Source organism: Camelus ferus, chromosome X (assembly GCF_009834535.1).
Source record: "Camelus ferus isolate YT-003-E chromosome X, BCGSAC_Cfer_1.0, whole genome shotgun sequence".
In the NCBI taxonomy this organism is placed as follows: Eukaryota; Metazoa; Chordata; class Mammalia; order Artiodactyla; family Camelidae; genus Camelus; species Camelus ferus.
In genome coordinates, this window is record NC_045732.1 from 92,944,169 (window position 1) to 92,969,246 (window position 25,078).

The 25,078-nt window shown below is 41.0% G+C and overlaps 1 protein-coding gene and 1 long non-coding RNA gene across 4 annotated transcripts in view; one reads left to right on the forward strand and one right to left on the reverse strand.

Annotated features, from left to right (window-relative positions):
- Positions 1–12,147: 12,147 nt before the first annotated feature.
- Positions 12,148–24,484, reverse strand: LOC116662269. Of its 2 annotated transcripts, none has more exons than XR_004318314.1 (2): positions 24,366–24,484; positions 12,148–13,198 (listed from the first exon to the last, which is right to left on the reverse strand). It is a non-coding gene; the product is annotated as an uncharacterized LOC116662269 (long non-coding RNA). The 2 variants fall into 2 exon arrangements; XR_004318313.1 differs by lacking the exon at positions 24,366–24,484 and adding an exon at positions 23,831–23,897.
- Positions 23,187–25,078, forward strand: part of CUL4B (cullin 4B) — a 30,244-nt gene continuing 28,352 nt past the window's right edge. For both annotated transcript variants that reach the window (XM_032476122.1, XM_032476123.1), the window contains exons 1-2: positions 23,187–23,342; positions 24,087–24,635. In XM_032476122.1, the coding sequence (XP_032332013.1) occupies positions 23,315–23,342; positions 24,087–24,635 (577 nt within the window). In that variant the 5' untranslated portion in view covers positions 23,187–23,314. The remainder of the gene's footprint in view (positions 23,343–24,086; positions 24,636–25,078) is intronic.

Genomic DNA, 25,078 nt, shown 5'->3' on the forward strand with positions numbered 1-25,078 from the left:
TTCATGCAATAGTTATAAAGGACCTTTATGTTGTAGACATATATGCTGTCTGTACTATAATTTGTGCATAAATGTTCTGTGCATTTTACAAGGGTCCTCAATGTACATGCATCACAGAACACAGGAAACCCAAGTCTAGCATACATTTTACTATAATAAGTAACCTACTATAATAAGCTTTAAATGTTTAATGATTGTACTTGCCACCTTAGAATTTTGAAAGGATTTTATATGAACATCTTGACATGAGGCTCTAAAATGCTGCCCAAGGAAGTATGCAGTAAGGTCTCCTTTTCTTCTTCATAAGCTTCCTTGAGCAATAAGCATGGCATGAAAACCCTTCAGTGTCCAGTAAAGAAAGGTTTCTTTAGGAGCCAGGCCACAGCTTTGAAGCTGAAGGAGCTGCCTTCACAGAAAGACCCTTGCTGGGCCTCAGGTCTCTCAGAATCCACAGCCTGTGAAGTCTTCCATTAAGGTCATTTTCCCCACAAACTGCCTCTCAACCTTACACCTGCAGCCTGGCTTTATATTGCCCACAAAGGCAAAGCATACCTAATAATCACACCACTATCCCCACCACCAATCACTCTGCAGAGCACAGGTGAGAGAACGTCTTGGCCCGGCCACTGCCTGGATCCTTCCACATGGAGCGATATAAGGAAAACCAACAAAGCAGCAGCTCCCACCTCCAGTCTCAAATCCAACTGAAACCGGAGAGATCTGAGAGCCTCCTATTTATCAGAAGCCTGTCAGGGCTAACCATCTTGTGAAACTTGCCAAACCAGGCCTCACTCATGTCCCCGTTTTCCTTTGTCATCACCCAATATGTAAGCACCTGGTTCGATTCACTTGCTGTGTGACCTTGGGCAAGTCACTTAATCTCTTCCGCCTGTCTTCTCAACTGTAGAATAAAGGCTCTACATTATGAGGTTGTTATGAGGATTACATGAGATGATCCATATGATGCATTGTTAAATTATTATTATTGTTATTATTATATTGCTACTATTATATTGCTACTGTGATTGCTCTCCTCTAACCTCATCCCCATATTCCTCTGTGCTTCTTCTCCCCCCACCTGACCTCTCATTTCTACCTTAACTTCCAGGTGCTTCTGTTATGCATCCCTGGAACACCACTGCATGATTCACAAACTCTCCTATCGTCCTACAACCCATCCCTGAATGTCCACTGGTATTCCTGGCTTTCCCCTGAGGAGAGAGCTTCCCTTGCAGCCCTTTCAACTGAAAGTGATTTACACCAAGACACTGCATGTACTGCAGAAGTCAGGAGGTGAGGTGGGCATCCCCTTCTGGCCACACTGCAACTTCCAGACAATTGCTCCTTCACCCTCAGGTAAAAACAAAACAAAACAAAACAAAACAAAACAAAACATCTGATTCTTCCTTTGAGTTTCATCCCATCCGGTTCCACCTCAACCTCCTCTTTGCTGTCCTCTACTCATTCGCTGAAGATCTTGGCATCTAGTTCACAGCTTTCCCTCTCCAACCTAGAGTCGTTGAACACTGCAAGAGAAAATCATACAGTTAAATAAATTGGTACTTCTCTGCCTTTGTGGTCGGAAGTCTCAAGTGGACCTTCAATACTCCTGGGGAATCCTTCCACGTTTTCAGGGGACTCTCTCATTCTCCCCAGTGATCCTTTCAAAGCTTCTCCACTCTTCTCAGAACTCCGACTTGTCAACAGCCCCTTCAATCTACCAAATAACTCACCTCTTAAAGATAAGATAGAAATCTCCATATAGGAAACCAACTTCCTACTACCTACTACTACCAGACTAGGAATATATTCACAGCCATCCTTCTACTGTTAAAATGAGAAGAAGCCCTCTTCCAATCTAGGTCTAAGTCCTCCACCTGTGTTCCAGATCCCTTTCGTGTATGGGTCCTCAATAACCTTAATCTATCATTAACTCTCTCCTATATCTTCAACGTCTCCCTCTCCACTGGCTTCTTCCTCTCAGCTTTTTCAAAGGAAATACATGAATATGCCCACATCATATAACATTCAAGCGACATGGAAGTATAATGACAGTAATCATAGCCAGCGTCCACTGACTACATACTCTATGCCAGGCACTGTTGCAAGTGCTTTCATGTACTAAGTCATTTAATTCTCAGAGTGACTTTATGAAGCAGATATTTTTATTATTTCCATTTTGTAGATGAAGAAACTGAGGGAAAAGGAGGTGAAATAACTTGCCCAAGATTACCAAGCTATGAAGTACCAGACTTTGGATCTGAACGCAAGTATTCACAACTCTGCTCTCTAAATCACAGCACTTAAAAGCTCCCCTGTCCTTCCCTGCCCAGGCCTGCCCTGCTTTCCTCAGTGCCTCCCTTTCTTCCTTCCCTTCCTCCTCATAGGTAGTAACTGGTGATAATTTTTGTGTGAATTCTTACAGAAATTTTTTGGTATGTTTGCATATATATTGTATCTGACTCCAATTTTCCTTCACCCCAACTCGAACCTCCAATCTATTGATCTTACCAACTGCTCCCTGTCCCTCAGCCTCTGACTTTCCACCTTACCCAGCTTACAGTCCCTGGTCAATCATTATAAACCACTCCATTCCATATACCCTCAAGTCTCTTTCCTCCTCTCACCTTGATATACCTATTTGGCAAAAACTGACCCAGGTTAAATCTAACTCTGTCCCTAGATCCAGACAGTTGAATGTGGCTGGAGAAAAACATGCAACCACATGCTACTGGCTTCGTTTTAAATTCATGATCACTAATCTTAAGTGGGCCCTTAATGCTGCCTGACAATCATATTATATATTCCTAGACCAGTGCTGTCCAACAGAACTTTCTGCAATGATGGAAATAGTCTATAATCTGTGCTGTCCAAAACAGCAGCCATTAGCACATATGGATACTTATAGTCACCATCCTGGTTCAAGCTATCATTATCCACACTGGTAGAAATAGACTCATGGACATAAGAAACAAACTGTGGTTACTAGCTGGGGGAAGGCAGAGGGAGGAATAGATTAAGACTTTGAGATTAATAGATACACTTTACTGTATATAAAATAGATAACAAGGACCTACTGTATAGCACAGGGAACTATATTCAATTTCTTGTAATGAGCTGGAATGGAAAAGAATCTGAAAAATATATATGTATGTATGTATATGTATAACTGAATTGCTTTGCTGTACACCTGAAACTAACATTGTAAATCGACTACACCTCAATAAAAATAAGAATTAATTAAATCGAAACAAAATTCTTGATTTCAGCCCCTTCCTCAACATGCAGTCTTCCTCATCTCACTAAATGGAAATTCCATCCACCTATTTTCTTGGATCGAATATCCTTGAAGCCCTCTCTTCCTCTCTCTTCTTCTCACATCCTTTGTCTAGTCCATCAGCAAATACTATCACCTTTACTTTCAAAATACATCCAAATCTGATCACTTCTCACAACACCTCCAGCAGTATGACTCTAGTTAAATTCACTATCATCTCTCACCTTGACTACCAAGCTCTCCTCTTACTTAATTGCCTTCTTGCTTTCACTCTCATCCCTGCCCCCTTACAGTCTATTTTTTACACAGCAGGTAGGATGAACCTTTTAAAACATAAGTCAGATCATGTAACTCCCCTGCTCAAAACCCCCAGTGGTTTCCCATCTCAGTTATAATAAGATACAAGGTCCTCACCCTGTCCTAAAGGCCCTACACGGTCTGGCCCCCATCCACCCCTCCACCTCATCTCCTATTACTGTCCTTTTCCCTCACTCTCCTCCAGCCACATTGGCCTTCCTACTATTCCACAAGCATGCCAAGCATTGCTTCTCAGAGTCTTTTTTTTTTATTAGTCCTGGATGAATAGAATTAAATTAATCATAATCTTTGACTCATGGCAGACTAATAAATGAGTCATTTTTAAAATGTTCTATGGGTATTTGCAAAGAAAATACATTCTATGTTCATACAGAGTGATCTCATATATATATACAACCTTAAGTAGTGTTATGAACTTCTCTATATCCTTACTTATCCACATGATCTGTTGATTTCTGAGAGTAATATTTTACTTCAAATATGCCGGAAAGTAGGTGCAGCAATCCCAATACTTATCTCTTGTCAAGTTATTCTGAACTATTTCAAACTTTCTCCACTTTTTTCAAATTTTTGCCACCCCTCCCCCAACCATAACATCCTACTTTACACATGAAATGGAAAGGAAGGTGGGATTGCCTTTATCTGCCTGGTACCAAACCTATATCTTCCAACTGTCTACCCCCATCCCATTCCATTTAACATTTCTCATTCCTATAGCAATAGAAGAGCTATCCCACCTTCCGAGACTCATCTCTCCACCTGCGCTTGGAATTTCAGACCTTTCAATTTTCTCAGAAACCTTGCCTTATCAATTATTCCTTTCCTTTCTTGATTTTTCAGCACCCCTCCTCTCTCTCTGGAGTTTAATTCTCCTCTCCTTGAATCTGGGCTGGTCTTCATGACTTCCTTAACCAAAAGAATGCAGCAGAAATGATGTAGTGATGGGCTTCACAAGGCTAAGACATAAGAAGCCTCGCAGATTCCACCTGGGCCTCTTGGAACACTTACTCCTGGACCATTGAGGCACCATGTAACGTCTGCCTACCCTGAGTCTGTCTCTGGGAGAAGACCCAAGCTAGCCATGTGGAGAGGCTGTCTGAAGAAAAGGATGCCCAGCCCACCCCCAAATATTCTAGATTTTAGCCATTCAAGTCATCCCAGGTGAGGCCCCAAACATCCTGAAGTCAAAATGAGCCAACCCTGATGTGTCTTGTCTGAACTCCTGATCCAAATAATCATGAGATATAATTATTATTATTATTATTATTATTATTATTATTATTATTATTATTATTATTATTATTAAACATTTCTGTTTTAAGCCACTGAATTTTGGGATTGTGTGCTGTGCAGAAATGGATAACTGGAACGTTCAAAACTGACCTTCATGTTGCAAAATGTAATAACCATGTTTTCATTCTCAGTTATTTGACCTTTCAGCAGCAATTCTTGCAGGTGACCGTTCCCTCTTTTTTAAATATTCTCTTCCCTTGATTTATCTGATACACTCTCTTGACTTTCCTCATACCTCTCTAGTTTCTCCTTACCCTCCTTTACTCCACCACTAAATGTTAGTATTTGACTCAGTTATAGCCCCGCTTCTCACTTTATGTCTCTTTAAGTGATCACATTCATACCTGGGGCTTTCATTACCCCCTGTTCATATACCTCACTAATTCATGTCTCCAGTTTTCTTCTCTACTCCAAACATTTTTATGCCTACTACACATCTCCTCTTACATGTCTCAAAAGCACCTCAAATTCAACTTATTCAACACCAAAACCGAAAGCAATTACCTGGTCCTCTTGCAGTGTTCCCTATCTCTGTGAGTGGTACCATCATCTATCCACTTGCCTTTTGCAAAGTCAGAAACCAGGAGTCATCCCTGCTTTGTCCTCCCTCTCATCTTCATGTGCGACTCACCCTGAAGCTCCATCAGTTTTGCCTGTAAAATATCTCTTCAAGCTCTCTTCTTCTCTCTCGATGTTCTCTACTTTCACCACCTCTAAGACGTCTTCTTTTCTCACCAGGCATGTAGTTGGAGCCTTGTAACTGATCTCTCTGTTTTGACTTTTGCCCCTCATCCAATACCTTTTCCAGTCAGAATGATCTTTTTCACTTTGAATCTTTTCAATGATTCCTATTGTGCTTAGAATAAGGGCACAAATCATTAATACAGTGCCTGAGGCCCTGAATGGCCTAGTCAATATTTACTTCTTCAGCCTCATCTTATAAAATTCCCCACTCGCTGAGTGAGCTACAACCGCACCAGCTCTCTTTCGTCCCTCATACGCACTGGGCTTTCTCCTGTCACAGGGCCTTTGCACATGTGTTCCCTTCTGCTTGGAATGCTTTTTGCCCCTCTCACCCAGTTAACTCCAATGCACTCTTCAGATCTCTGAGGAGGTTTTGCTTGCTCAGAGAACTTTCCCTGACCTCTCATACCTCTGCGTACCTCTCCTCCAGAGCACTCATCGCTGTTGTAATTTCACATGTACTTGAATTAATATTTGAATAATGTCTGTCTCCCTGACTAGAGTGAAAGCTTTGTGTGGCAGGCACCAAAGCTGCTTTGCTTGCTACGACGCCCACAGTACACAATGCCTGGCACATGTCAGGTGCTAAATGTATATTTTTGGAGGAAAGTAGGGGAGAAAGCAGGAAAGGGATAAGAAAGGAAGGGGAAAAGAAGGAAAGGGAGAGCAAGAAAGGAGACTCTGACCCCTGTGATTGGTTATTTGTAAATTTGTGTTCTGTTTGTATTTCTAACAGACTTTATATGTCTCTAATTCACGTTGTTATGTGCATGAAAGTCCATGATTGTCACATGTTCTTAGTGAAGGGTACCTTTTATCAATATTAAATATCCCTTTGTCTCTTTTGATGTTGGCTCTGAATTCTATGTTTGTCTGATTCAAATAGTTTTCTTTTTTTTGCTAGCATTCAGACGACTCAAAGTTTTGCTGTTTCTTTGCTCACCGCTATTTCTTATATTCCATGTGATCCTCTTTTTGGGGTTCAGTTTTTCATTTTTCTGTAATGCCTACCTGAGTAATTTATAGAGGCTCAGAATATGCCTGCAATGTGTTCTGAATATGTCAGAAAATTAAAATCTGAAAATTGGAGTTTTGTTGCTTGTATTATTTCATTATTTCACTCCTCCCCCTTCCCCATCAGGGCCAGTTGTTCTATTTACAGTCCTCCCTTGGTCTCCTCTACCTCCATATACCCTACAACGTGCTCACCACTAAAAATTTAGTTTCCATCCCCATCACTTTACAGTTGATCCCCTTTACCCATTTCGCCCTCCCTGCCCCCCTCTGGTAACCACTACCCTGTTCTCTGTATCTACCAGTTAGTTTTTGTTTGGTTTGGTTTGTTCACTCATTTTCTTACAATGGAATACTTCTCAGCCATAAAAAGAGATGAAATCTTGTCATTTGTGACAACATGGATGGAACTTGAAGGCATTATGCTAAGTGAAATTACTCAGAGAAAGACAAATACCGTATACATTTTACTCATATGTAGAATATAAAAAAGAGTAAACAAAAATCAAAACAAAACAAGATAAATGAACTCTCATATAGTTTAAATCATCTCTAGATTATTCATAATACCTAATACATGTCAATGTTATGTAAATAGTGTAAATACAGTGTAAATGCTATGTAAATAGTTGCCAGAGCTCTGCAAATTTTAAGTTTTGCTTTTTTGAGCTTTCTGCAATTTTTTTAAAAAAATATTTTTGAACTACAGTTGGCTGAATCTGCAAATGTGGAACCCTTGGCTATGGGAGCTGACTCCATTCATTTTGGTTTTTCTCTTTTATGTTGCAGGTTTTGTCCAATTATTTCTGGCACTCCTTTGTTGTCTATGTTAGTGAATAAGGGACAAATTGATTAGCAATGATAGCTTGCCTGGGTTCCCTTTGCAGTTACGTGTCTGCTGAGCAGGACTTTGTGTAAGTGGCTGTGTGTGTTGACCTGTCAGGCTTCACTTTAAGGTAGGTGGGTGTGGAGGCAGGAAGGCCATTCTCCCCCACTCCCTGCAAACTGCCACAACAGTTTTATTCTGGCAGTGGAGAACTTTAGTGTATTTCTCTCCTATCCAAAGCTGCTTTTCTTTTTTTGATTTTCCATATGTTTTGTGGAAGTCCAGATTACACCAAGATCTGCTCTGTTTTTTTCTAGGATCCTACACTCACACTAGCAAACTTTTGGAAGCAAATAGCTCATTTTCTTTAGCGCGGAATTTCAGGCTTTAACCTTGGAATGAGTTGGGGGAAGGAGGAGCGGGGCTGATCACAGAGGGGCCTGACTGATCCTTCTTTCCTGAATGCCATTCTTTAATTGACCAGAGAGCCTCTTCTGCTCTTTGCATGTGTTCATTCTGAGATTTGATTTCCTCTGGATTTGCTCCAGTAATTTTCTCTTGCAGGCTTTAGATTGGGCTTCTGCTCCTCTCTTATCAATCTGATCATATCTGGTTTCTATTCTAAAAGGATTCTTCACAATTTCTGAATTGCTGATGGTACATATTCCTTTAATTATACCACTATTGGTCCTTTTGCTATTCTCATGTTTTAAGAGATATGGGGAGGGGGGAGGGGGACAAAGTTACAAGCGCTTAGGCCGCCATCTTGATCTAATCTGACCAAAGTCATTTTCTTATGTCAATTTGACTGAGGCAAGGAGAGTGGCCAGGGCTCACTCTGAGAAGTCAGGGGAAAGAGCCTCTTCCAGCATTGGCTTCTGATTACTCAGGACTTTTAATAAAGGTCCATTAGGATTGAGAAATCTAGTATCTGCATATCAGTGCTTCTGAGAGAGCCAAGACGACAACTAGCAGGCACAACCATCAAAGCAGGAAGATTGTACACACAAAAGTGCCCCCTCGGGGTGAATTGATTAGAAAAAGGCTCTCCTTTGGGTAGGTCAATTATAAAAATGCTTGCCTTTTTCTGCTGACAGAGGCATCCCTGCATTAGGGCACAAGGCTTGTTGACCAGCAGAGTGTGGGCTAGATTTCATCCTCCTCCACCCCCAACACACATACCCTTCAGTACACCCTTGTGCAGTGCATATCCTGCAGAACCACAGATAGGTAAACAAGAACCTCTGTCAATGCCATTTACACTACCCAGAGACAAGGCCTTCACCCTCTGGGGCTCCTCCCAAATCCACGCATAGGGCTGAGAGGTCAGGTTCAAGTTCAGGGAGACTTCACTCAAGTGGGCCTCCTCTGACAGCAGATTTTACTTCACACAATCCACTGTCTCAAGAGACAGGCCTCTGACCTTCCTGAGCCCTTGCAGAGGCAACATTTCAGAGCAGCCCAGAGATCCTGCCTCCAGCAATCAGGAAGCTCCGGTTTTAAAGTCTAGGCCCTCCTCCCTAAAGATAAAGCCACCCTCAGCACCAAGAGGAAGGTCTTTAATGCAAATGCCAGCAACAGCTCTCAGAGACCATCAAGCACAACTAGACCTCTCCAGGAGGTTCCTCAGGAACTAGGGACAAGGCGTCTACTGACCATGCTAGAGTGCCCCTCCCCACAACCTACCCCACCCATCCAACCTGGGCCACCCACTCACCTACCAGAAGTAATTCACTTGGCAACCCTGAGGAGATATATATATATATATATGACTCATATATATATATGACAGTACCCTTCTGCCTTTCTAATATCATCTCTCAGAAATTAACTTATCAACAGCTTGCTGTATTATCTTCTTGACTTGTTACTATGCTTATACAAATATATAAGGCAAATATATCTATTTATGTTTTTTAAACAAAAGTGGTATCCATCAATACACAGTGGGCTACAACTTATTTTATTTCCCACTTAAATCATCATAGATACTTTTCAGATGGGTACATCCAGTACCATAACTTCCTTTTAAAGGCTGCATAGTGTTCCTTTGCACAGATGTACCATAATTTATTTATCTCTCCCATCCAAGTACTAACTAGCCTCCACCCCACTTAGCTTCATGAGATCAGGTGCATTCAGGGTGGTATGGCCATAGACTATTTAGCTCTCTTTCCCACTATTCTCTCCTCTTCATCTTCTCAATAGAGTTACAGCAAATTTTGGATAAACTATTATGTTTAATCATTATGATTATATACAAAGAATTAACTAATGAGTCTGATAGTATATTATGATTCCATTCCCTTTCTTAAACAACTTTTTCTTTTCCTGGATTTCATAATTGCTTAGTTTTCTATGGTGCTCCATGGTGTTGTGCAGTGCATGGCCCATGCAGTTATGTATGGCAGCCCTGCTTGTACCTATGACAAAGTCTTCCCAGACTATCAAACTTGCAATATAATTTTCAATGTAGTTAAATTAATAGATAAGCTATCCGTTCCAATTTTTTTCTTGCATCCCTCTCTTGAGACTTCAATTTCCTGTGTCAAGTCTTCTGTTTCCTGGATGTCATGTCTTTTTCCTTGGCTTACACTCTAGGTATAGTGAAGCATGTCTTCCAGTTGCTTCTTGAGAGAGCATGGATAGGAGGAAACTTTTTTGAGTACTGCATGTCTGAAAATGTATTTATTCTACTCGAACACTCGATTGGTATTTTGGTTGAATATAGAATTCTATGTTGGAAATTTCACTTACTAAGAATATTGAAGACTTTGTCTATTTCTGTTGAGAAGCCCAAAGTCCTTCTTACTCCTAATCTTTTGTAGGAGGCCTTTACTCTTTTCTATTTCTGGAAGCTCTTAAGGTCTGCTCTTTAACTCTGGTATTTTGGAATTTCACAATGGTATGCCTGTATGTGGGCCTTTTTTTCATTCACTCCTGTTTCATGTTTTATGATTATAACATTGTCTTTTATTTCTCTAAATATACTAAGTGGAATAGAAGCATACTGGTTGTTTTATGTTTTCCTCTGCTCAGTAGTCCTTTCTCTGGAGTGATTTCCTACTTGGGACATAAGCCTGGCTGCCTGTATTCTGGAAACTGGATGTGGAATGTACAATCTCTGACTTTCTCCTGTTTTCCCTATTCTTAGTCTAGCACACTCCATTACCCCGATTTGTCTTCAAGTCTATAATCTCTCTGTTTCATGTCCATTTCATTTGTTTTTTAATCTATTTTTTAACTTTTAACTGATAAATTACATACAGAAATGCATAAATGGTAAGTTTATAGTTCAATGAATTTTCACAAGCTGAGCCAGCTGTATCATGAACATTCAGATCTCTCTCACTCACTTTCCTGTGCTAACATACATGAAGCATTTAGAACAGTCCAGGACATATTGTGAGTGCTTCTGTTAGGGCTAGCTATCATCATTCAGCCTCCTGTCCATTCACTTTCCATCTTCATAAGTTATACTTTCATGTAACATTTATCTCCTAGTTTCATAGAAGGTGAAATCTACATTCCAGTTTTTTCTTTTCCTTTTTTTTTTTTTTTTTTGGTGATTTCTGTACCTCTCTCTGCTCCTTAAAATTTTAAATTTTTATGTCATCTTATCTGTCAATGGATGGCCAAAAGGCACTGCATAAAAATCAGCAGCTATTCCTTATAAAAACTCTAAGTACAATGAAGTAGAAGAGAACTTTTTCAACATAGTAAAAAGTATCAAAAAGCCACGAGCAGACATCATACTTAAGTCATTTCCCTTATTCCTTATTCAGGAATAAGGCATGGATGTCCAATACAGTGTTTTGAAGGTTCTGAAATGTAATAAACCAAGAAAAATGATGTAAACTGTATAAAACTAAAAAGAAAATGGGAAAAAGAGAAAAAATTATAATTATTTGCAGATGATAAGATTATACGCATTGAGAATCCAAGAAATGCAATTTAAAAATGATTAAAAATAAGAAGTCTATGAAATGGACATCTGCTATTTTGGTTTGCCCAGCATTCCTTCTTCCCGGCTTCTGGTAATAGCAGTCTTCTTCCTTTGGAGATCTGCTCCTTCTTCACTGTCCTTTCAATTTAGTCCTGGTGGTACCAGCAACAATAGTACCTTGCCCCATCCCCCCCCCAACACACACAGCTGGGCACCTAACCCAGGATGGCTAATCACAATATCAAATCTGCTGGACACAGTGGCAGCTCCAAGGGGTGGGCACATGACGCAGGCCAGAGATATAATACTTTCCTTGGAATATTCCCAATCAGAGGCAGAGAGGTAGCTTTCTCTTTTCTTTGGATCTTGAACTGTAAAGATGTGGCCCCAGAGTAGTTGGTAGCTGTGTCTCTACCATGTGGACCAGTCTTAGAGAATGAGCCAATACAGAGAAGAAAGAGGCTGAGAAGAGAAATGAAGAGATGAGTGAGAACCTAGGCACTAGTTGAGTCTCTGGATCCAGGTTTGTCTGAGATCTGCCCTGTCCTTCCCAATTACATAAACCAATAAACTCCATTTTCCTCTTAAGCTTATTCAAGCTGGGTTTCTGTCACTTGGAAACAAGAGTCTGAACTAATACAAGCTGGATGTAAGATAAATGTACAGAGTCCCACAGCTTTTATTTTTCCCCCCACTTTTTTTGAAGTATTATAAAGTAGATTCCTTTTGTTTTATTTTCCAGCATTTATTATATAAAGTTTCAAAGTTTATAAAGAAAAGTTGAAAAAAATTCACAGTGAACATCAATATACCCACCACATAGATTTTAGAACTAACAATCTATTCTTCTACTCCAATAGCGTTCTTTTATCCTAGCAATACTAGAAACAGAAACAGGAAAAAGCAGCACCCCATTCACAATATTGGGAAAAGATATGTGTGAAACGCCAACCGGCACAGACAAATAAGGACCCTCAAAATTCTTCTCTCTCTAGACAAAGGATCAGGAAAGGGGCAACCTAGCACTACAGAACATTTTATGTAAGTGATACAGTCTAGCCAAATGCCACGGAAAAACTGCGCCCCACCCCTCATCCACATCAGCCTGGGCAGGCTACGTGGAGGCTGCCATCCCGCTTCTCCCACCTGTCCCCGCTCACGTGGGGAGCCCGGCGCCCCCCACCCTCCGCACTGGGATGGTGTTGAGGAGACCCCCAGGGAGAGTCAGAACTTTCACTACCACCCAGTGGTGTTAGCGCAGGAACTGTGCCAGTCTTGGCACAAAACAACCTTGCCACTGTCCCATAGAGAATTACCCAAACTTTGGGAAATGTATTGATCACAGATCATTTCGCGTGTTCGGTTTTCACTTTTGGCGCCAACTAGGCCCCAGTTAGGCAAGTGGGGTTCCCCTGGTGGGATTGGTCAGACCCGCTGTCAATCATCCTTGAACACTGTTAAAGCCACAAGAAATCCAGCTTCGGTGGGCGGGACTTAGCTCGACTGTCAGGTGCTAGTTGCTATCGTGTTTACCGTTCTGTTGTCTTCCGAGTCCTCAGGATTTCAGATCAATCTAGATAGAACCACAAACAACAACCAGTCCTCCTGATCCTCTTGGGATGGTGAGTTAAGCGGTCCCTTTGAGACTGATGCGCGCGTGGTGGGTATTCTTGTAAGAACTTAACATGGACCTGTTTTCGGGCTGAGAGACGGGCTAAGCAAGGCCACATCTTTAGACAGTTTTAAGTTATTCTTCATGTTGTTCTTCTTTTCGTTATTCCTAAACGTTTAGAAGAGGTATGTTAGAAGTTACAGACTTTACCCACCTGGGATGCAGAGAATTTAGGGGAAAGTATGTTAGAGCCGCGTTTATCTGCGGAGAAAACTGCCCTGAGCTAAGTGGTGACACCATAGGAGGACCCTCAACAACCAAAGCACTGTAGCCGGCTGAAGAGGCCCAAATAGAAGATAATTAGACACCTGGTTCAGATCCCTTGTGAAATCTTACTTTGGCGAAGCCTCCGAAATAGCTACATGCCGGTTGGAGGGGAGTCTATTTCTTGGCATTCTAGCCAGCAGGGGCTCAAGCAGTCGTGATTTAAAAGGGTATGTCAGACTTCCAGTTTACGATGTTATCTGAACAAATGTGTTTTTCCTCCCACAAATCAGCTTTAAATGAAAGAACTAAAATAAATATGAGAATAGAGCGACAACCCGAAGAAATAACAGGGACCGGTATGATTATCAGCCCGAAATTGTGAGGATTTTCTTGAAAATATGAAACAAATAGGATAAAATTGGTTGGGAAACTCGAGTCAATGAATCCATACAGCATACAGATATGGGAGAGGGCAGCTGTAAACATGAATTCTTCATTTTCTAATACAGCCCCCAAAGATACACCATGTCACAGTCATCTGGATCAGGGGGTGGGAGTGACGATGGAGCCATCTCAGAAGACACTGGTGAGTAAATGAACTCGTAAAACTTAGAGTTAAGTCCAAATAATTGTTAAGGACATGTCTAGGAAGCTTGAATAAATTATTAAATTATTCCTAAGAAGATCAAGCATATTGAAACCATTAATGAAAAATTAATAGCAAGGTGCAAATCAACTTTCTGAGGGATCAGGGGATCGTGGTCAAGTGGGCACTTCTACTTTTGCTTTGTTGTGGTTGTTTTACAGTGAGAATGAACTCATGCAATATTTTGGCTAAAACTTTATGTTTGATAATATTTGGTGTTGCTAATAATGTGGGTAGTCAGTGGTCATTCTGAAGATGGGTGTGTATGCACATTTCTTAAGGGTAATATGGCAATCTATTGAAATTTAAATATACCTTCCCCTTGACCCAATTCTTATTTCTAATATATCCTCAGAAATACTTTTTTCAAATATATATTTTTATTGACGTATAGTCAGTTTACAATGTTGTGTCAATTTCTAGTGTACAGCACAATGCTTCAGTCATACATGAACATACATATATTCATTTTCATATTCTTTTTCACCATAAGTTACTACAAGATATTGAATATAGTTCCCTGCACTATACAGTATGAACTTGTTATTAGAAATACTTTTATACGTGCACAAAGATCTAAGTTACAGGATGTTCATTGCTGCATGTTTGTAGTAGCAAAAATTGGAAGTAACCAAGTGTCCCAAAATAGGAGAATGGTTAAATAAATGTGGTATGTCTTTATTATGAAATAGCATGCAGCCCTTAAAAAGAATTAGATAGATCTCTATGTACTGTCATGAAAAGATCTCCAATGCATATTACATTTAAAGAGCAAATTGTAGATCTACATGTACAGTAATGATACCTCCTATATATATAAATACGTATATATACATATATATGTATACATACACACACACACATAAACGCTGAAGAAGGCTATGCACCAAACTTAACAGGGAAGGTACACTTCCACTTTTTATCCCATATTCTTCTATATTGGTTTTTTTTTTCAAAAATGTATTTGTGTGTCATTTGTATAAGTGAACAAAACTGAAAGATAATTATTAATAGAACATAAATAGTTCATATAACTTCCAAACCACTAATAGTTGAAAAAAGGAAATCCAGTCAGCCCAGCAAAAATAAGGAAAGAGAAAAAAGAAGCAACGATAAAGTGTGATAATTAGAATATTTTTTTAAGTGACAGGAATATGAACATCCATATGCAGTCATCCCTCTGTATCCTTGGGTGACTGATTCTGCCCCCTGCCCCACTCCCCCGCTCCTCCACTCCCCCTCCCCCAAATGCGTGAATATCAAGATCCCTGGATGTTCAAGTCCCTTACATAAAATGGTGGAGTACAGCCGTATCCATTGATGTGGAGGACTAAGCATATAGTATACTATGCTGCCCTTAAAAATGGTGAGGTAAATCTATGGATACTGACACGGAAAGATGTCCATGATATAATAATAAGTGAAACAAATAAAATAAAAGTCACAGAATAATTCATACAGCATGATCTTTTCTTTGTATAAGCAAAAACTGTAGGTTGCTAAATATATAGAAAAATATCTTTAATTAGCAAACCATTAACTGAGGTTCCCTTTGGGGATTGGGGGGAGGTGTCACCTTATTTTATAGTCAAAGTTTGTTGAGCCCTGGACATCTCTAATTGTAGAGCTGATCGTTTTACTCCCTTCTTTCATACTGGAAGCCCTTAGTGGATTACCCATGATCTAATGGATCCAATCCCAACTCTGGAGCATGCATACAATGTTCGCCATGATCTGAATCCTGCCTGTCTCTTGTCTTAATTTCCCACCCTCCGCCCTGCAGGCTTATTGCACGACAGTCACACAACATGGTAATGCTTGCATTTGCTTAAATGGGCCATCATTTTCCTCATACTTCCGTGTCTTTATACACACTGTTCCGCTTTTTCAGGTAACCCGTAAGTTTCCAGATCTCACCATTCTGACACTACAAATAAAGTTCAGATTTGTATAATTAATATTACAGATAACTATTCTGAGCCCCCATCTTGTGGACCATGGGCAATCTATTTCACCAGGTTGGAGGGTGATTCCCCCAGCCCCCGAGTAATTTCAGGGAATCCACAAGAAATGTTTCAAAATCGGTCCCAGTTGTCATTTGCTATTTCTGCCAGCTATTCATTCTTCAAATTGCTATGCTCTAGCATTCAATACATCGCCACTTGCTGTCTTTATACTTTCAAAAACTTTTTATTATATAGTTTCGATACACGCAAAAGCATATGTGTGACATGTACTTTATGTAGCATAATAATAAAACAGACATCTAAAAACCCATCATCAGCTAAAGAATTAGAACACTACCAATGCTTTTGAATCTACCTAAAGTCCTCTCCTTTCTTCCCCCAAAGCAATTCTCTATCCTGGATTTTGTGTTTATCATTTCCCTTCTACATTTAATAAATTTTATCACATTACATATCCATAAGTTTTCCTTAGTTTTGAGCTCTACAAAAAAATTATCAAACTGTATGTATTCTTCTGTGACCTTCTTTTTCATATAACATTATTTCTGTGATTTATGCATGTAGCTGTAATTTATTTTTCAATGCTGTGTGGTATTTTCTCATGTGAATATCCACAATTTGTTTAGCCATTCTGTCAAAGAATATTCTCTTGACATTCTTTGAAGTCTGTGTCAAAGGTGATGCAGACTAGGAACAGAAAATCCTTAGCATGTTTTGAATTACTTCCTCCTTTGCGCCACCACTAAACATTCTCCATGTATCTCTTTTTAGCACTCAGTATATTCAAGGGCAAGGGTCAGCAATTTTTTTTCCTGTAAAGGACTAGATAGGAAATATTTTAGGTTCTATGGGCATGTGGTCCATTGTAACTACTGAACTCTGTTGTTTGGCACAAAAGCATCTACAGAAAATATGTAGATGAATGAGTAAGGCGGTGTGCCAATAAAACATTCTTTATAAAGACAAGCAGCCTGCTAGGTTTGGTCCACTGGCCATCATTTCCCAAACCCTGCTCTCATTCATCTGAATTCCTAGAGCATTGTTCAGTATTGTGGTCATACATACATTTGTATTATCTCATTTCTTTCTCAGTATCTTACTTCTCATGCCTCATCACCCCTTCCTCCTGCAACTTTGTGATTCTGAGCTCCTATATCTAAGGATGAGCCCAACTTTTAAGTCCAATTCCTGAACCAATGTGACTCAGAGCAAGAATTATTATCACTAGCCACAGCTCCAACAGCAAGTAGGGTATAGGAGTAAGGCCTGGTGCTAAGAGGCCTAGGAATTGTTGTACCATATTTGAGACTGGGCTGCTGCCTTAATCTCTCTACTGCACTCCAGGGTTTCTGATTAGAACTGAAACTATTCCTTGAGAACTAGTCTCCTTGCAATTTCTTGAATATGCCTTATTCTCTCTCACCTTTAGAATTTAAATGTGCTCCCTGTTTTCTTTGTACCCTCTGCTCTCTCCAGCTCCCCTTGCCTGGCTAATTCCCACTTATCCTCAGGGATTTAAATTTAATTACTTTCTTTGGAAGCTGTTCTTAACTCCTCACCCCTATCCTTTCTCCACCCCACCACCTTACCTTCCTAGGCTGTGCAAGTGTCTCTGTGTTCCTATAGCAGCCTTTATCCATTCTGTCTTCTAATTGTATGCCTCATCCACTAGGCCAATAGAGAACTGCTCAAGGGCAAGTGTTGTCTTTGTATACTCAGTGACTGGCTCGTAACAGGTCCTCGGGCAAGGCTTGTTCAGTGTTTGCCTGGATTTGGCTGGGAGGAGCTGGTTTTAACTTCAGTTGAAGATCAAACAGTGGTAAGGGCCCAGCCAGGGAACGGACTGATTCTCTAGAACCAAATTGCCACCGTTCTTCTTGAATGTGCATTGCTTGCTGCTGTGTCCTGCCTGCTTGACGATAGCCTGAACTAATTCAACCTTGGTCTCCTTCTGGGCACTGTGATTTGGCTCATCTCAATAAAGGTGTTATTTTATTATTCCTCATTTTTTTCTCCTGGTGACTGGGGCTCTGAACGTCTTTTCCTAACTTGTCTATTACTTGAAACAATTTTATGGCATGACTCCTTAGTCAACTGTAAACTATGGGAATTACTGTATTTGGAGTTAGAGAAAAGCTAGGTTTGGTTTAAGTCTGTGCTTTGTGACTTTGGCAAGTCATTTTAACCTCCTTCCCTGAGCCTGTTTCTCATCTGTAAAATGGAGATGGCACTTGACCTATCTCACAATGTGGTTATGAGGCTAAAATAAGATTGTGTGTGAAAGTACTTTGAAAAACTGTAAAATCAACTGCAAATGGAATTTTGTATCAGTTCTGTATTCCCTTATGACATCTAGCACCATGTCTTGCTCACAGTAGTTTGCTCAATACATTTTTGTTGAATGACCAAATGAATTGGCAAGAGAGATAATGCTATCTGTGGGAATAAAGGACATTTAATAGAATCAGGAAAAACAGATCATTTGGCAATAGAAACATCCATATGGTGAATGATAATTCAGAAGTTGGGCATTTATGGATAGCTCCAAACCTACATTCCCAACGTCTACTCTTTGTTTTGCTTATTTAAAAATATTTAAATTTTCTCTAAACTTGATTTTGGCAGCTAAGATAAGCTGTCAGATTTGACTAGATCCTAAATATGCAGTCCTCTCAAAGCAGGGTTGGCCCCAGGCAACACTGTGAGGTCAGCAAAATGTACTTTCAGAAATCTTTCCTCCCTCATGATAACTAACCACCCCCCAACCCCGCCACCCCCCCACCCCCAGATGCCGCAGCCAGTGCCTACTCCTAGTTCTGTTTACCTCCAGGCACTTAGGGCTTTTGTATTATCCTTTGTTCCTAAGAAACATTCACCTTAAAGGGTCAGGAACTAAGTCTCCCTGGCTAATTTGCATTTGAAAAAAGGATTCCTAGAGAAGGAGGTTATTTTTATCAAAAGGAATGAATAAATAATTGTGAATTTTCAGACATTAAAGGGAATACAAAGACTTATCAGCCTCATTCAAATCACAGTGGTACTTACTTCACCTATAGCTGTGGTCTCAAGCCTGGAGTTCTGTAGGATCACCCAGAGAGCTTCTTAAAAATACTGATAATTGAGATCCTACTCACCAGGATTCTAATTCAGTTGAGCTAGATTCAGACCTGGGCAAAGGTGTTTTTAAAAAAACTCCCCAGGCAATTCTGTTGTGCAGCCAGAGTTGGGAACCTCTGATTTAAACCTAAATTGGCCTGCTGTTGAGTAAAAGAAAAGCTGAATGCCATTGGAAGATCAAACCTTAAAGTGGAGTCGGGGTGGAGGGATGAGAGTCATTGATAAAGTGAACAGAAGTCTAAAAATAGGCCCAGCAACTCCATAAAAAGTAAGTGCTTGGCAGCACCAAAGGAAGAAGTAGTCTGTGGTTGATCCAGTCCCCAACTCCCAAATCCCCAGGGCCTGGCCCTGTTAGTCCTTAAATCTATTTTCCAGTTGGTTCACAGGTATGATAGCAGATAAAATCTCTGAGATAAGGGAATATGTACTCAAATGGTTGAAATACTCAAGTAGTAAATGTTCAGTTGACATAACTTGACATAGAAGATAAATGATTCTGTTAAAAATATGAAATCTGTGTTATTTATTTACATTTTATTGAACACTGTAGGTTCAGCATTTGTTATTAAGTTCCTTGCTTTATAAAGCAACTCCAGGGTGGGCAAAGGGTCAATTCACATTTTGTAGTTGGATCATCTTTGTTTAAGCTTTGGCCTCCTCAGTCATCCCCTAGCAGCCCCTTGCTGCTGATGGCATAACAAAGCCCTCATTATGACAAAGTTTACCGTGTCACCACCGCTTGGTTTGACTCCTCTGTATGCCACCCGCCACTCCCACTTCAAAGATGGTCCTTCAGAAAAGTGGATAGAGAACATGGACCACTATTTACCCAGTAGTTGTCTTTTCTGAACACATTCTTAAGCAATGCTTGCTGCAGAAACATTTTCCCGAGCAAGCAGTATCTCCTATTTTTAAGGAAAATCTCACTCATGGATAACAAGGCTTCCAGGAGTGACTAGTCACTGACAAGCTCCTCCTCCGAGATGTCTGGAGAAGACCCCAAACCAAGCACCCTGGGAAATCCCCGTGATCAAAAAATGGAAACAGGTTACACTCTGTCTTTTTAGAGAGATGCCTACAGAAATAGGGGAATGGACATAAGATAGTCCTCTGTCTTTGTTTGTATTTCTTTCTTTATGCATATATTTACCTTTATAAATAGCTACAGATTTATTTATTTACTTGATTAAAATAAGGCCAATAATAACTATACCTGATCTGGCAGCATTGCAAAGTTTAATTAATATTTCTAAGGTATGAGTTGAACTCACAAGATGAAAGATTCTGTATATAGAATATGTGTTAAGTACCCAATCTGGTTTAGTCTGATAATGGCCATAATTGTATGGTGTCCTACGTGTCATGACTTAATTATTGTCGTTTCATTGAGTTAACCTTGAAAAATGTATTTTATTGTTGAGAGTGTCTTTAATTTTGGATGGCAAACATTTAGGTATATAGTATATAATGCTTATGTTTTAGCTAGCTCCAGTTAGTTGACTCTTGATGTAAAAGATGTTTTACAAAGTCGTATGGGTTTTTCTTCTTTTTAAATTGGTCCAAGTTTCCAAAAAGACACAAAGTTCTCGTCCTCATACATCATATATAGTAATACCTAAGTTGGTTTGTGCCACAAAATGTAAAAGTTAAATTTAAAACAATTCTTTAAATTACATATCCATATTAAGGTGTGCTAAACATGTGAGGATTGACCTGGCTCAAAATAAAATAAGGTTGTAAAATGTGAAGAGGAAAATTATTATTAATCACTAAGAAAAAAAAAGAAAAATATTTTCCCACAAAACTCACGTAAGGGTATTTCATGGAGAACTGAAATAGTAGGTTAGACTACTGGATCATTCAAAGTGAGCTAGAGTTCAAGAGCCAAGGATCTGTGCTTTTAGAACTAACATGTAATGCGGAAGACTAAAGGGCTTAGATAATCATGTCAGATTGGGAGCTATTATTACTAGTACGTAGTTGAATATTAACAGGACTCAGCTATCCTGTATGTTAGTATAAAAGTCTATCTTTGTATGGCACTAATATTTGTAATTTTTTAAATAGTTAGCACTTCCATACACCCTTCTAAGGAATAGAATTACATGAGTGAGAACAAGGCCCACTTTTTTTTTTCTTGGTCTTGAAAAGTCCTTGATTAAAATGCAGATCGTCCTTGAAAAATAACTCTTTGGGCCATTATCACCTGGCCCTTCCAAACATCCTTCTAAAGAATATAACCACAAGAATTAAAACAACCTTTATTATTAAATCCTGAAAAGTAGCCAGTTAATCCTCATTTATGAAGACATGCATTATTTTATTCTCATTCAATGAAATACTCAATTCACTAAGTATTTACTCTGCATTTACAAAGTTGTTCAGCACGGTGTGAAATGTGAGACACAATTAAGGAGGGTTTAGTATTTTAGGACACCTTCCCTGGCCTTAAGAGTCTACAGTATTATTTTGGGCAGGAAGAACAATATGGTACATTCAAAACAGACAGGAGCCCATCTTCCCCCTTTCAGGCCTCTATCTCTCTTCTCTGTGGCCCTGGGGCTTAAATTCCATTAGAACCTTGCTCTCAGCCTGTTGACATCAAACACCACAAAGCTGATAGTGGCCCAAGGTGGTAACTTTTCCAGGAGGATTTGCTTGAAAAACCAAGGACTTTTCAAGACGAAAAAAAAATTAAAAGTGTAAACAAAATTAGAAAACTGATTTATTCTTAGGGTTCTGATTTGTCTCTCTCAGACTATACAATTCAAACTGCTTTTACTCCACCCATAATCCTGCCACTACGCTGCCTTTAAAAACCCGGTTTGGTTTCCATACTGTCTACCCTAGCCTACAGGGTAGACTCCAAAATTTTTGGCTTCATGTGCCAGGCACCTTAGATCCTCATCTTTCTTACTTCCAACCAGACATATTAATTTCCAGCCTCACTGCACTTGCCATATCTCCATAAACAGCCCAGGCCCTTTCACAACTCCCTGCTTTCCCAGTTTCTACTGCCCAGAATGCCTTTCACCCTCTCCCCTCTTGTCTTTTTGGCACCTCCCTCTTTGAGACCCAGCATAAACGTCAATTCCTCTATGAAGCTCTTTCTATTCAAGTATTCCCCCAAATTCTTGTTTCCCCTGTTCCTACAGCACTTTGTACACTGGTCATAGTACTGTTATAGAAGTTAATTTTGAAATTCTTCCCCCACTGGCTTCTCAAATGCAGGAACTTCGTATAGTGTCAGGAATACAAACATTTTCAGTACATGCTCATTGAAATGTTTCTGCAGTTAGAAAGAGCAACAGGTTGGCATATGTTATTTACATTGTGTCCTCCTACCCCTCCCCCTATACCCTCGGATTAAATACTCTCAACAGGGAATTTACACGGTTTATTGTTGCTAATTTAACCAAATTTAGAGGTTTGTTCTTATGAGTAATGCATTTTAAAATTTGGGTTCATCGACTGTATTGGTAGAAAACATTGACTTCTGCCAGTACTGTTCTCCTAAAACGTCTTCTTTAAGGCAAAGTGTATGAACCGAGATTTAGGAAAAGAAGTGGCTTTGTTTAGTCTGTAAACTACCGGGTTAATCACTGATAGGGGTCGGGGTTGGGGTTGGTCCTGCGAATTGTGTTGGGGAGGGGGTGTTAGTTACCTTCCTGTTTCTTGGCTTTAGAATGCACCCTTAACTCTGGCCAGCCATCTTAGAAAATACTCCTGGTAGGAAGGTAAAAGGATTTGCAACTACATTACTGAGAAAGGTATCAAAACCCAGTATTGGGTCAGCGGTGTTCTTGACATAAAAGAGAAAATTTATAGCTCAACCGAATCATAAACTCCTTTTTCTAAGCTCATTTTCTTTTCCTTTCCTATCTTAACATCACTACATTCCTCCCTAGCAGCAGGCATAATGGCATGATTATGTTTTCCTCCATTTCGGGTTACTCCTCTCGCCTTGCAACCCCTCCTTATTCCTTTATCTCTTTCAAAGTTTCCATTCTCCTTACTTTTTACTCCCTCCCTCCTCCTCTTTTTTCCCAGCCGGCTCACCCCGCCCCTCACCGTCACCATCTTCCCTCCCCTTCAGGCTCCTTCCCGCTCCTTCTCCCGGCACCACCCCCTCCCTGCCCGCCTCGCATTCAGGAAACGCCAATCAGGAGCTCCGAAGGTGTCTCGAAGGCCCGCCCCCTCCTCCCTTTCCACTTCTTCCCCCCCCTTCCCTTTTCTCCCCCCCCACCTCAAGTCCTGCGGACCTGGGGGCTTCGGGATCTGGGCGCTATGAAAAGTGTCTGCCCAGTCACTTCCGGTAAGGGCGTTGCGGCGCGGAGATTCCCGCGGGACTGTTCAGGAGGGGGTGGGAGTTACCGGTGCGCCGGGGGAGGGGAGTGCTGCTACGGAAGGGGAGCAGGAGAGGGAGGGAGAGCGAGTGCCAGCGAAGGAGCACGGACGTTTCGGGTACCACAGCCGCCCTTTCCTGCCGCCTCCCCACAAGCCCGCACCCCCGCCCCTCGAGCGCCTGCAGTGCTTCTCTCCACCCCCCACTCCCGGGGACAGACACCGCCCCTCCCTTGCCTCCGCGTGACCGGAAGTGTCGCCATCTTTAGCCTCTTGTGCTATTGACAATAACAAGCTCCGGTCCTCCCCCTCCCCCTCCCCCCAACCACGGCATCTCCCCTCCCAGAGAGAGGGAGAAAAGGAGGAGGAGCTGCAGCCTCACAGACTCTCTGAGTCGCTCCTGCAGAAAAGGGGGAGAGAGACCAAAAAGAAGGGGAGGGGGACGGCACGGCCGTTTACCTGTCTGCCTCCTCATTCGCTCTCTCCCCTTGTTCTGCTCACTCCTGGTGTCAGCCTATCCGCCTTCCCAAACCCTCCCATTCCCCCGGTGGAGCCCCCCCCTTCACTTTCCTTCTCGTCCTCTGTGTTTCTCCTCTCTTTCTTCCCTTCCCCCTCTAGCATTGCCACCTTCTCTCCTACACGCACGCAGGCATATAAACGTAGGTTTTTGATGCTCGTCTGCCTGTTGACCCCGCTATTTTCATGTTTCCAACAGGTTTTTCTTCCCCCAATCCCTCAGCTGCTGCTGCTGCTCAGGAGGTCAGATCTGCCACTGATGGTAATACCAGCACCACTCCGCCCACCTCTGCCAAGAAGAGAAAGTTAAACAGCAGCAGCAGCAGTAGCGGCAGTAACAGTAGTAACGAGAGAGAAGACTTTGATTCCACCTCTTCCTCCTCTTCCACTCCTCCTTTACAACCCAGGGATTCGGCATCCCCTTCAACTTCGTCCTTCTCCTGCCTGGGGGTTTCAGTGGCTGCTCCCAGCTACGTACCGATACAGAAGAAGCTGCGTTTTGAAGACACCCTGGAGTTTGTAGGGTTTGATGCGAAGATGGCTGAGGAATCCTCCTCCTCCTCCTCCTCATCTTCACCAACTGCTGCAACATCTCAGCAGCAGCAACTTAAAAATAAGAGTATATTAATCTCTTCTGTGGCTTCGGTGCATCACGCAAACGGCCTAGCCAAATCTTCTACCACCGTCTCTAGCTTTGCTAACAGCAAGCCTGGCTCTGCTAAGAAGTTAGTGATCAAGAACTTTAAAGGTAACCAAGGCCAAAATCCATAATCACCTAAGGATTTGACACTTGAGTGGTCACGTGCTCTATTTATGTTAATATATTAAACAGTATCGAGGTGGCCTAATGTTTTATGCATAATCAATGAGGTGGAGGGAGGTCCTTTTTGGGTGGAGGGTTCATTTTCCGAGGGTGGTTAGTATCCTTGTGCTGAAGCATACACTGGGTGTTTCTGTGCAGTATTTGGAGGTCTGTCTCAGCGTATTGTATCTAATCTGTTATTCCTTATAACATTCACAATCAATATGATTGACCCGGATTTTACAGGTGAGAAATTTGTATTCTAAAAAGATTTATTTCAGGTACATAGTGAGCCTTGGCACTATTGGGATTTTTATTTTTATGCTTCAATAGGCCACATTATCTAGTCCGTAGAAATGCAGATAGCAGTAGTGATCTTTTCATGTTCA